At 42.9% G+C, this 12,155-nt stretch overlaps 1 protein-coding gene across 1 annotated transcript; it reads left to right on the forward strand.

Annotated features, from left to right (window-relative positions):
• The first annotated feature begins 5,784 nt into the window (after positions 1 to 5,784).
• IER3IP1 (immediate early response 3 interacting protein 1) lies at positions 5,785 to 10,340 on the forward strand. The gene is made up of 3 exons (XM_081213288.1): positions 5,785 to 5,981; positions 8,925 to 9,026; positions 10,156 to 10,340. The coding sequence occupies exons 1-3, from the start codon at positions 5,891 to 5,893 to the stop codon at positions 10,209 to 10,211; spliced, it is 249 nt and encodes an 82-aa protein (XP_081069414.1). The 5' UTR covers positions 5,785 to 5,890; the 3' UTR covers positions 10,212 to 10,340.
• Positions 10,341 to 12,155: the final 1,815 nt, after the last annotated feature.

Consider the following 12,155-nt stretch of genomic DNA (forward strand, 5'->3'; position numbering starts at 1 on the left):
CATCTTTTATGGCACTCGGCTGAATTTCTTAAAGTAGGGTCTCCTTGCACTGATGAGCCTGCAAAAGAAGAAGAATGTGCTTATCGGAGGGAATAGTACATAAACACTCCTTTATATTGAGAAAAGAGGCTATACTCTCTGTAATGTCAGGTACGTCTTACCCTTCCTCCAGACATCATTTTGCTGCTCGTTTCTCCACCCTCATTCCATATCATCAGCAGCTGCTGGCAGTGGGAGGAAACCCATAGTATAGTGATGTTAGGACACACTATACGTTGAAAAATGTTACATGGAGGGAGTATTGTAATTTATTGCATTTATATCCTGCCCTGCCTCCAACAAGCAAAGGCAACCAGTATGGTCCTTTGCACATCCCATTTTATCCTCACAGCAGCCGCCTTTTGAAGTAGGTTAAAACTGGGAGAAATGACTGAAATATTGTTCTCCCCATGTTTCTCAATTCTACCTAGTAAGTCTTTAGTGTATCTGTAGAAGCTGGAAAACCACAAATGCATGTCAGGCGGGCAATGTGCATTGGAAACAGAATGAAACAACACACGAAATACTTAACATGAATATTTGTTGTTGTTGTTGTTTAGTTGTTTAGTCATGTCCAACCCCATGGACCAGAGCACGCCAGGCACTCCTGTCTTCCACTGCCTCCCGCAGTTTGGTCAAACTCATGCTGGTAGTTTTGAGAACACTGTCCAACCATCTCGTCCTCTGTCGTCCCCTTCTCCTTGTGCCCTCCATCTTTCCCAACATCAGGGTCTTTTCCAGGGAGCCTTCTCTTCTCATGAGGTGGCCAAAGTATTGGAGCCTCAGCTTCAGGATCTGTCCTTCCAGTGAGCACTCAGGGCTGATTTCCTTCAGAATGGAGAGATTTGATCTTCTTGCAGTCCATGGGACTCTCAAGAGTCTCCTCCAGCACCATAATTCAAAAGCATCAATTCTTCAGCCTTCTTTATGGTCCAGCTCTCACTTCCATACATCACTACTGGGAAAACCATAGCTTGAACTATACGGACCTTTGTCGGCAAGGTGATAATTGATTGAAAATGGGTCTCTGTTATAGAGTCAGAGCCCCTCTAGCTCAGATGTGTACTCTTCATCCTGTTGGAGCGGCATCTGCACAGGTTTTCGGGGCAGTCATCCTGCTTCATTTACAGTCAGTGCAGATCTCATAACATCCTGCTGAAATCCCATGACATTTTGTACAACAAATGTTCTGGTTTATCCCGGCCACCACCACTACCCGCCCCGATTTTGTTACACTATAGCCCCTCTGCATCAATGATAGGGTAGAATTGGAGAAGCAGAACAAACTAAATCAGAAGAAATCCACCACTGGTACAATGCACGTTGCAGAAATCACACATAATAAAACTTGGGTGGTCCTTAATCGTATGACACTGGACCATGCATGCACTTTAATGCTGCAAAACTGGGCAAAAGACATGCTTATTGTCACTTAGGAAAAAACCCTGGGAGCAAAAGTATTATACAGTTCAAGTAGAATACCAAAAACACTTGGAGTACCTTAAAAAAAAAACCCCTAGAAATATGTAATTACCCTGTTCAAGGTACAGGCAACTCTCCATTTACGCTGGGGTTAGTAGTGGAAATGCGGAAGACAATTGTATTTCAAGGAGTTAGGTGGCATGTCCCTTTCCCTTTAACATCCCCAGTTTGATTCTTGTGCTTCGCACACCTGTCGGGAGTTTCTTGGGTTCTTCTGTGTTGCAAGTGATGGCTGGATGCCCGGCTGCAGGTAGCGGGAGACTCTCAGCCGCTCTGTATTAGTTCCATCTCAGGGTCCTGGGCTAATCATGAGTAATGTCAAGTGCACTTGATTACATCAAGGCAGGCTATAAAAGCCATAGGTGGGAGAGAGCTTCTACCCAGATCAAAGAACCTGATGCTGGGAGAACGACAGTCAGGGTCTTTCTCCTACTGCTCTACCTGGGGCTCCGGGCAGCTGAAGGGGAGATTGGGTAGCCCCTGTAGCCCCTGTAGGGTATGTTTTTATGTTATGTTTTGTATGCCTGCTGTTTGTTAATAACTGTTTTGGTTCCCCTTCCTCCTCCTCATTCCTTTTGTGCTGATACCCTTGGAAAGAACTGCTGTATTTGGCAGCACGGGGTTACATTTCAGGGATAGCACCTAAAGCCAAAAATCACATATAGTCAAAACTTCAATGGTTCAAGGGTGGGTGGGATTGCCAAAGTTCCCCCCCCCCATGCCCATCCCATTCTTTTTTATTTTTTAAATTGACAAGCACGTAAAACTGAATGTGCACAAGTTAAGTGCATGCAAGTTGCAAGTTCCCTGTACACAGGAGTCCACTCAACAAAACACAATGCAGCCCATGTTTCACTGTCCTTGTCCTCTGTTTGCACTGCTATACAAGCCTTCCTTTCAAAACAGAAGGATTTCATAGCTGCTATGAAAGCACAGCAATATTGCCAGGCATTGTGCTCTGATAGGGTAATAAAACCTGTCAACCATTCAGAATTAAGGCGTTCATATACTGTATGATTACTGCGAAATAAAATCACAGCGATGATGCAAATCAGAAGCCTGCCACCAATCAAAATGGAAAATATAAGTGAGAAAAAATTGTCTATTTATGCATCACTAGCTGTATAGTATCCCTGAGCTCCAGTTATTATTTGGTTTGTTATCTGTATTACAGTAGTGCCCAGAGGCCACACACAGTTGATATAACACAAAACATAATTGTTTTAGCTTGGAATCAATTATTAATCTTGACACCTGCATTTTAGGTAAATAACAATTAGAACCTGATGAGTTTTTTAATTACTATTTCAAACTCTATTTACATCAGCAGCAAAATGAAAAATATTAAGAGAGACGATGGTGAAATTAACCAGCTACAAAGCTGCAATAGTAAAAGGTAAAGGACCCCTGGACGGTTAAGTCCAGTCAAAGACTATGGGGTGTGGCACTCATCAAGCTTTCGTGTTTGTTCAGAGACAGCTTTTCCGGGTCATGTGTCCAGCACGACTAAACCGCTTCTGGTACAATGTTCCAGAGTGCATGGAAATGCCATATAATTCCCGTCACAGCAATACCTATTTATCTACTTGCACTGGTGTGCTTTTGAACTGCTAGGTTGGCAGGAGCAGGGACAGAGCAACAGGAGCTTACCCCGTCACGCAGATTTGAACCGCCAACCTTCTGATCAGCAAGCCCAAGAGGCTCAGTTTTTTAGACCACAGCGTCCCTAAAAATGAAAAATATTAAGAGAGACAATAGTGAAATTAACCAGCTACAAAGCTATAATAGTAATGCTAGCTACTTAAAGTGAATGTGCGTGTGTTGGTTTGTTTGTTTTAAAAAAACCAACTTACACAGTCATTAAGGAATGCACGCATGCACATTCTAGTTTAAGTACATAGTAAAATGTGCTCACCGGTCTTACACTTTCAAAATAACAATCAATACTGAAAGGACATGTTCTCCGTGCTTTGGAAATCTCACCTGTGGGTAGAGAGCCATGAAAATAAAGATAGAAATCTCATCTCTTACAGAACCAACCAAAATGATCCAAGAATGAGAGTCCCTTCTCTATGACCTGGATCACACCATGTGTGAGTGTTAAACTGTGGTTACATCTCTTCTCTCTTGGTCCTCCTGCTACCATGCAAACAAACAACCCAATGACTAAGGTAAGACACTGAAAACATTTATAAAATTATGAATGGCTTAATGGAGGGAAATATGCTCTGGCTCATAATGCTAGAAACTGAGAAATCTGAAGAAACTGATAGGCAGTTTAATTTCACATTTCCTCCAAGGTATCCAACCTGACTGTATGCTTGTATGCAACCTGACTGCGGCAGGAAGGTAAACGGCGTTTCCATGCACTCTGGCACATTGCACCAGAAACGGTTTAGTGGTGCTGTACACATGACCTGGAAAAGCTATCTCCGCACAAACATGGACCACATAAATGCCATCTCCAACTGATTCCATCAGTGGTGTCTCTGAAAAATTTTACACATCACTTGGGAAGACTAATGCCAGTGTACTGGAAGAAGCAAAGATCACGAGTGTCAATGTGATGATTCTTCAACATGAACTTAATTGGACTGGTCATGTTGTGCGGATGACTGTTTATCGTCTTCCAAAGCAACTACTCTATTCCAAACTTAAAAATGGAAAACGTAATGCTGGTGGTCAACAAAAACAGTTTAAAGACTCTCTCAAGGCAAATCTAAAAAAAAAAAAAATGTAGTATAAACACCGACAACTGGGAAACACTGGCCTGCGAGCGCTCCAGATGGAGAACAGCTTTGACCAAAGGTGTCATGGGCTTTGAAGACGCTTGAACTCAGGATGAAAGGGAGAAACGTGCTAAAAGGAAGGCACATTTAGGTAACCCTCAATTTGATCAACTTCTGCCTGGAAACCTATGTCCCCACTGTGGAAGGATGTGTGCATCCAGAATTGGCCTCCATAGTCACTTACAGACTGTGTTCACGGAAGACAATCTTACAAATGATCGTCAAAGAAGAAGATATGGTTCTCCCCACCCCCCGTTTATCTTCACAATAATCTTGTGATATAAATTAGCCTGATACTGCTGGCCAAAGTTCAGTGTGAGTGCTTCCAATACCGTTGCTCTTCTTGAGTGGGATTCAATCACATGCCAGCAAATTCAAGTTGCAACAATTAAAGCTGATCTGGAGTTCTTGTGCAACAAGCCTAGACCCCTGAAATATCAGACAATTAGGAAAGTGACAAGAAAATGAAAAGTGAAAGTGTGGGGGGTAACACTTCCTTTGACAAACATAATCTAACCTCGCCACAAACAGATCAGGATGAATGTGCAATCAACCGGTCATATATAGAAGCTGACTAGGATTAAAACTCAGGTCCTCGTTCAACCACGAGTGAACATACTGTACCTCTCATCTCAGAAAACCCTCCAAAGCATATGAGAGTTACAGTATGGTTTACTCGTGGCTGAACTGGGACTGAGGGGACCTGAGATTTTAACGCTTACGACCTTAAAAATAAATACACAATTACAAACATAACAGCAATAAATAAAACATCGGAAAGTACACAGCCAAATTAAGCCATTTCCACATAATTAGATCTAATACAAGGGTACCAAAAAAACTAGCAACAAAAGCGAATGAAGGCGATGTTACAGGACACGGCCCAGCACTTGTGAAGGAGTATTAATTTATTTAAATGTGTATATTATTGTTTTGCTTGTTATGTGTTTTTGTGTTTTTGTAACTGTAAAAGCGCCCTATGATCCTCAAACTCATTTTATAAGTACTGTAATGAAATAGTAATAATCTTTATTCGTAGGCTTAACATATCCACGCCCCGCCTCACAGCAAGCGCGAGGTGGCTTGTTAACGTTAACCACCAGTCCCCTCAACGGACGCGTGTGCACGTGTGAACGCGCTCCCCGGGTCCTGAGGCGACGACTCCTCCCCCGCCAGCCGCCTTATAGACCCTCCTCGCCTTTCCTGGCCCCGCCCCCTCCGGAGCGGGAGGGGCGAGGAAAAGGCGGGAAAAGAAAACCAAGCCCTTCCCTTCGACTCCTCCGCGAGGAGCCACCTAACCACGAGACCGCGCCTCTTCTGACGTCACTTCAGGGCGGTTGTCCTCCTTTGGTTGGCGGTGGGACTCCGTCTCCCATCAGCCCCGGCCTGCGTAGGCCAATGAGAGGGGGACGACGGGAGCTGTAGTTCTGTGGGCTCGCTCAGGGTTCGCTTTACGTCCGGCGCCACGTCTCGCGCATGCGCGTGGACGGCGGCGCTCCTGCTGCTGCCGCCGCTGCATCTCCTCACCGTCCTGAGGTAAAAGAAGGAAGGAGCTTCGCCAGGCCGCGTCGGCGGCAGCGATGGCGTTCACGCTGTACTCGCTGCTGCAGGCCGCGCTGCTCTTCGTCAACGCCATCGCGGTGCTGCACGAGGAGCGCTTCCTCCGCAGGAGTGAGTCGGACAGGCCTCGGGAGGGGGGCGGGAGGGTGAGGGGGGGGGTCCTGGCTTCATCCTCATCCTCAGTCTGTGGGGAGGAAGGCGGAGGGCCCGGGCCGAAGTTGGGGCTTCTGGGGCCACGTGGCATCCTTGAGACGTCGCCATAACGTTAATTATAAGGATCAGCGCCGAGTCATTCGTAGGGAGAGGCAGTGTGGGGTAGTGGTTAGAGCGCAGGGCTAGGACCCGGGAGGCACAAGAAGAGCCCGGTTGGATCTGGCCAGTGAGCCCTCCTACCCATCATTCTGGCTTCAGAATCAGTTTGACTCCCTCCCCCTCTTTCCTTTCTCCTCCTGTGAAGAGGCTGCATCCTAATGTTTTAATGTTGTATTTTAATCATGTTTTTAAAATTGTATTTTAATCAACTTGTTTTTATTATTGGCTGTTAGCCGCCCTGACCCCGGTCTTGGCTGGGGAGGGCGGGGTATAAATAAAATTTATTAATTATCATTATTATTATTCTTCACGGGGCCCGGCCAAATGCCCCAAAGACAGAGAAACCTACGGATAGGATTAATTTAACATATCAGGTCCAACAATCATTTAACATAGCTTCTTATCGTACACACTATTTTAGACTTCCGTCAACAACCTCTGAAGATTTTCCGTTCTTTATCACTTATTCTGCATTTCTTAATTTCTCTATTACTTTTAATTGTCCTTAACCACTAATTCTTTTCAAAATCTTCCTTGCAATATTTCACAAAGTCCTCCTTACAGAACTTCTTGCAGTCCTACTAGCATAATATGTTGATTACAATTGTTTTTCAAATAGTTCAAATATTTACTCCAGTCCTCTAAGAATCTCTGATCCCACAGGTTTTGAATCCTTCCTGTGAATTTATCTAATTCTGCCTTGTCCATTAATTTCATTTGCCATTCTTCTTTTGTCGGTAATTCTTCTGGCGCGAATAGGATTATTATTACTATTATTATAATTCTCCTAGTGGGGCAGCAATAAGAGAGATTTCTAGTGCATCTGTAAAGATGAGCAGGGACTGGTATCATTTTCAAAGTGGATCGAGGGAGGGTGCATGTTGAGTTTCCTGCACTGCAGGGGGTTGGACTAGATGACCCTCGTGGATTCCTTCCAGCTCTACGATTCGTAGAATTCCAAAGTTGGAAAGGGATCCCAAGGGTCATATCTTGCAACCTCCTACAATGCAGGAATCTCAGCTAAAGCATCCATGTGTGGGAATTACATGCAGGCGCTGTCTGGAGGAATTTGTAAATAATACTTGTTTGAATGTTGCCAGCCTGACAGGCTATATACAGTGGTGCCTCGCACGACGAAAAGAATCCATTCTGAGAGTCTCTTCGTCTAGCGGTTTTTTCGTCTTGCGAAGCAAGCCCATTGACGGATTAGCGCTATTAGCGCTTTTAGCGGATAAGAGGCTTAGCGGCTTAGAAAAAGGGGGGAGGGGAAAAACCCCGCAGGAACTCGCAAGACATTTTCGTCTTGCGAAGCAAGCCCATAGGAGATTCGTTTTGCGAAGCACCTCCAAAACGGAAAACTCTTTCTAGCGAGTTTTCCGTCTTGCGAGGCACCACTGTGTGTGTGTGTGTGTGTGTGTGTGTGTATGTGTATATATATAACTATTTGTGTAAGGCATTTATTTTCTTTTTTGTATCACAAATAGCATAACAGAGTCATTGGGGAGAGGGGAATCTTCTCCCTTCCCTATCCCAGTGTTTCCCAAACTTGGGTTGCCATCTGATTTTGGACTACAGCTCTCATCATTGCTAGCTAGCAGGCCCAGTGGTCAGGGGTGTTGGGAATTGTAGTCCAAAAACAGCTGGAGACCCAGGTTTGGGAAACCCTGCTCTTTCCAGACTGTATTATGCTTTGGCACCAGAGTGGCTACAGGTGCAGCTGTCTGTGCTGTAGGAGCAGATGTGGGTTGTCAGTATTGCCCTGGGCGCAGCACATTTGCCCTCAGTAAGCAACGTGATAGTAGAGCTGCTACTATAGTTCACCTTGCACTATAGTTATCAAGAAATGGTTCTAGCCTCCCAGTCTCAAAGGTTAATGTAAAAGTAATGCAGAAAAGTAGTGGTAGTGATAGAGTATGAAATGCCATCTGTACCAAATGAGCCAGTGTAGGCTGGAGCTTTTTTTTAGTTAATGATAAAGGTGGCTGAAGTGGAATGATACAGAACTTTTCACATAAAGTTCAATTACAACTTTTATTACCCTCTCCTTACAAGCTCTTTTTGGCTATTTCCCACCCCACCCTACAATTGTTTGAATTGCTTGTCAACTCACTCATTCTAGTTTCAGATCATCTTCATGTGGGTTTGTGGTTGCTCAGATGAAGTCTAATTGTGAGTGCTGGTTTAGATCAGTGGTCCTTGTAATCTCGTTAATTGTGGCAGTGAAGCAGTAAGGAGAGGCATTGGAACAAAATTGGGCAAACTCTGAGCAAATCATTGTGGGGGCAGTACACAAAGCTGAAGTGCTTTGAAGGTTTTGCTTCATATATTTTAGCTGGGATCATTGGTGGAAATACTAGACAATCAGTTTTCTGAAATTCTGGTCTCTACTGGTTTTGCTTCTCTCATGATGCATTAAATTTATTTCATTTATTTATTTAAACGCCACTTAACTACAATAGTCTCTAAAGCGGTATACAAGAAATACAATACAAAGAAGTAAAAATCAATGATAGCTGTAAAATCAAATTGCAGTTAAAATGCCTGCTAGAATATGTATCCAGTTTGAATTATAATTTCAAATGGGCTTTCTGGCATTGAGACACAGGTTAGAAGCCTGCTATTTATCAATATTTGGGCTTAAAATGCTTGCATTTGTAAAATACATTTTTGGTTGATATGACTGATAATTTAGATTATGTATTTGCGTGTTTACTTAACAAAAATAAAATTTCTGAATTATAGTTGGCTGGGGAACAGACCAGGGAATTGGAGGATTTGGAGAAGAGCCAGGAATTAAAGGACAGTTAATGAACCTTATTCGATCTGTACGAACAGTTATGAGAGGTAAGGTGGACAAAATAATGCTATTTTTAGCAATAAGTTGTTGTGAGTTGATTTGTTTTACTGTGTTCCGTACCCCAGATACCTAGTATTACTGTGGCTTTTACACACTGATGGCTAATTTAAATTGTCCTGAGTTGCTTCATCTGGGCATCTTCCTGTTTGGTTGTACTGGTGCAACACCAGGACAAATGATGTTGCAGTAACCAGGATAAAGACCTTTGCATTTAATCCTGCCTAGCAGACTAATAGAATCAGGCTGTTAACTTATTCACTAGCCTTATAAGTTATAACCATGAGAAACTAATGTGGTGGCAACACCAATGTCTCTCTACTCTGCTGCCTCTGTGTCCTGTCAATCCTATGAGCATCATTGCTTCTTTCTGATCCTGCCTCCCCTAACCCATCCACTCAGTGCTGTAGTTTCCCTGAAGCATGTGAGAGTCTCTGACTGCAACCCCCTGCCTTCACTCGCACGCCATTTTGAGCTGAAATGGGAGTGCAGGGGCATCCCAAATTAAAGTGCTTTTTCCTTTAAGCAAATTTGGCCTGAGAGAATCTGGATCTGGCCTGTGGCGCCAAAAAGGTTTCCACCCCTGCTTTATAAAATGCATTGATGAAATTGTTGTTTTGTGTGCTTGCATGCCAGGGATGCGGGTGGTGCTGTGGGTAAAACCTCAGCGCCTAGGACTTGCCGATCGTCAGGTCGGCGGTTCGAATCCCCGCGACGGGGTGTGCTCCCGTTGCTCGGTCCCAGCACCTGCCAACCTAGCAGTTCGAAAGCACCTCCGGGTGCAAGTCGATAAATAGGGACCGCTTACTGGCGGGAAGGTAAACGGCATTTCCGTGTGCTGCGCTGGCTCGCCAGATGCAGCTTGTCACGCTGGCCACGTGACACGGAAGTGTCTTCGGACAGCGCTGGCCCCCGGCCTCTTAAGTGAGATGGGCGCACAAACCTAGAGTCGGACATGACTGGCCCGTACGGGCAGGGGTACCTTTACTTTACCTTTATGCTTGCATGCAGAAAATGATCTTGAATGTCCTTGTTCTTGAAGTTTATTCTCCGCTTAATGCAATATTATGTTTGTCGTTAGTTGAGAAACTGTAATACCCTTTCTGTTTTTCTTTGCAGTGCCATTAATTGGAGTGAACACCGTTACAATTGTGCTGCTCTTGTTGTTCGGTTGAAGTTGGTGTCTTCAAATCAACCTGCCCAGTATCTCTAACATACAGACTGCAGACCAATTTATTCATTAGGATTCAATTTGGCTTTGCTTTGGAAGCAACACATCTGTTTCAATAAAGACACCATTTCTATTTATTGTATTCCTTAATATTCAGCCCACTTCATAACACCAGAGGATTGGAATCACTGCAGTCGTGCTGTACGTATCCTGAACCAGAACCAGATTTTTTCATTTAATAGTATCAAATGTTTACAGTACGCATTGTAACATATTTTAGTAAGTACTTAAAGATTCTGTTTCTTAACTCCTCTGTTGCTCAGGGCTTATTTTTCCAACGGTGTGCTTGAGATGTGTTTGTGTTTTAAGTTGATCTTTCATTCAGTTTCTGAAGAACTGAATGATGTAGACTTTGCAGACCACTAGGTCAGATATGGCCCATGGACTATATCATTGTCACAGAAATGGAAATATTGTTGCTGGCACATAGAGGTTTTTAAATAGACTTTGATAGTTGATCAGTAGTATATGATTTATATCTTTACACAGCAGTGACATTTTAAGCTTAACAGTTCGAAATCTGGTGACATGTTGCAACTGCTGTATAGCCAAACTTAGAAGAATAACACCTAGAAATGGAAACATGTAAAACTTTATTTGGCAAGTACAGTTTATTAGTATGTTTTACAGTGGATCTTTATCCTTTCCCAAGATTTTCATTGTAAATAATTGTGGATACTGTGTGTAATCTGTTTTGGTGAAAGAATTTTTAAATATTGGGGAAAAGAATCTTTTTTTAAAAAAAATGTGGCTGCACTTCCTTTTTTTTCGAAAAAAATGTAAACAGAAATCCTCTTCAGGGGTTGTTTGAGATTAAAATCTGTTCAAAGCAGATATTACTTAAAATTCAGACCATAGAAATGTGCCCAGTAAAATGCACTATTTTCCTGATTCATATATTTAAGACTCTGAATCAGGTTTTTGTTTGTCTCTCTTTTAATTGAAAGATAATCCAAGAGAAAATGGGACTGTGATCAGATCATCTACATTGGAGGGTGGGAGGCAGGCAAGCAAGGGAAACTGGTGAGCAAAATGAAATAATTTCTTCTTTTAAACTTCTGAGCGCTTTTAGCAATCCTCTGCATGTTTACACAAAAATAACCCTGGTGACCTTAAAACTCAACTGACAATTGGTATTTACACTAATAGGGAATCTGTCCATTCATTGTAACAGATACATTTCCTGAAATCTGAGTGTTTTCCCATTAGTCGCAATATGTATGATGGGATTCCACCAGCTCTTGCCCATATGAAAGATGCAGTGAAGGTTGTTGCCGAAGGAAGTAACTCTCCTGAATTAGTACAGTGCATAGGAAAAAAGGGATTGGTTGGTCCTGGGGAAGTAGAACTACATATATAGTTCAATCGTCAATGGTAGATGCACGCAAATCAATAAGCTTAACAATATGGAAAAACAAATTCTACCACATCTTAAGTTAGTTTCAGGACTGCAGATTCTTTGAGAGCATGATCAAGCCAAAGATATGGCACATTGAAATCCATTTATTTAAATGAGAGAGTTAAAATAATAAAAAATCTGCCCCTGAAATTAAAGGGACATAACTGTTCAATTTTGGCTGGATTACAACCATGTCCCGTCCCCCCAATTTTAAGTACAGTATTTGATTTGATTTTTCCAATATTGTATATCTTCCCTCTACTCCCCTTTCTCTTTTTGTGATGTGAGTTGCTTTGGAACACCACAGTAAGTCTGAAAAATGAAATTGAGTTGTGTGATATAAATGGCACAGCTTTCCACATTGGGGAAAGTTGGAAGGCAGATGGCAGTCAGAAACAATTCTCCCTTATGGAAGACGGCAGGACACATAAAAGAGAAAGAGCTATTTCTGCTGCACAAGAAGCTGCACAAATCATCGCATTTCCTCTT

This window comes from Podarcis bocagei (genome assembly GCF_964188305.1).
Source record: "Podarcis bocagei genome assembly, chromosome: 11".
Classification (NCBI taxonomy): domain Eukaryota; kingdom Metazoa; phylum Chordata; class Lepidosauria; order Squamata; family Lacertidae; genus Podarcis; species Podarcis bocagei.

Coding starts and splice junctions, on each gene's coding strand:
- IER3IP1 (XM_081213288.1), top strand. CDS start 5,891: ATGGCGTTCACGCTGTACTCGCTGCTGCAGGCCGCGCTGCTCTTCGTC. Junction 5,982..8,924: donor GGAGCGCTTCCTCCGCAGGA/GTGAGTCGGACA, acceptor TCTGAATTATAG/TTGGCTGGGGAACAGACCAG. Junction 9,027..10,155: donor TGTACGAACAGTTATGAGAG/GTAAGGTGGACA, acceptor TTTTCTTTGCAG/TGCCATTAATTGGAGTGAAC.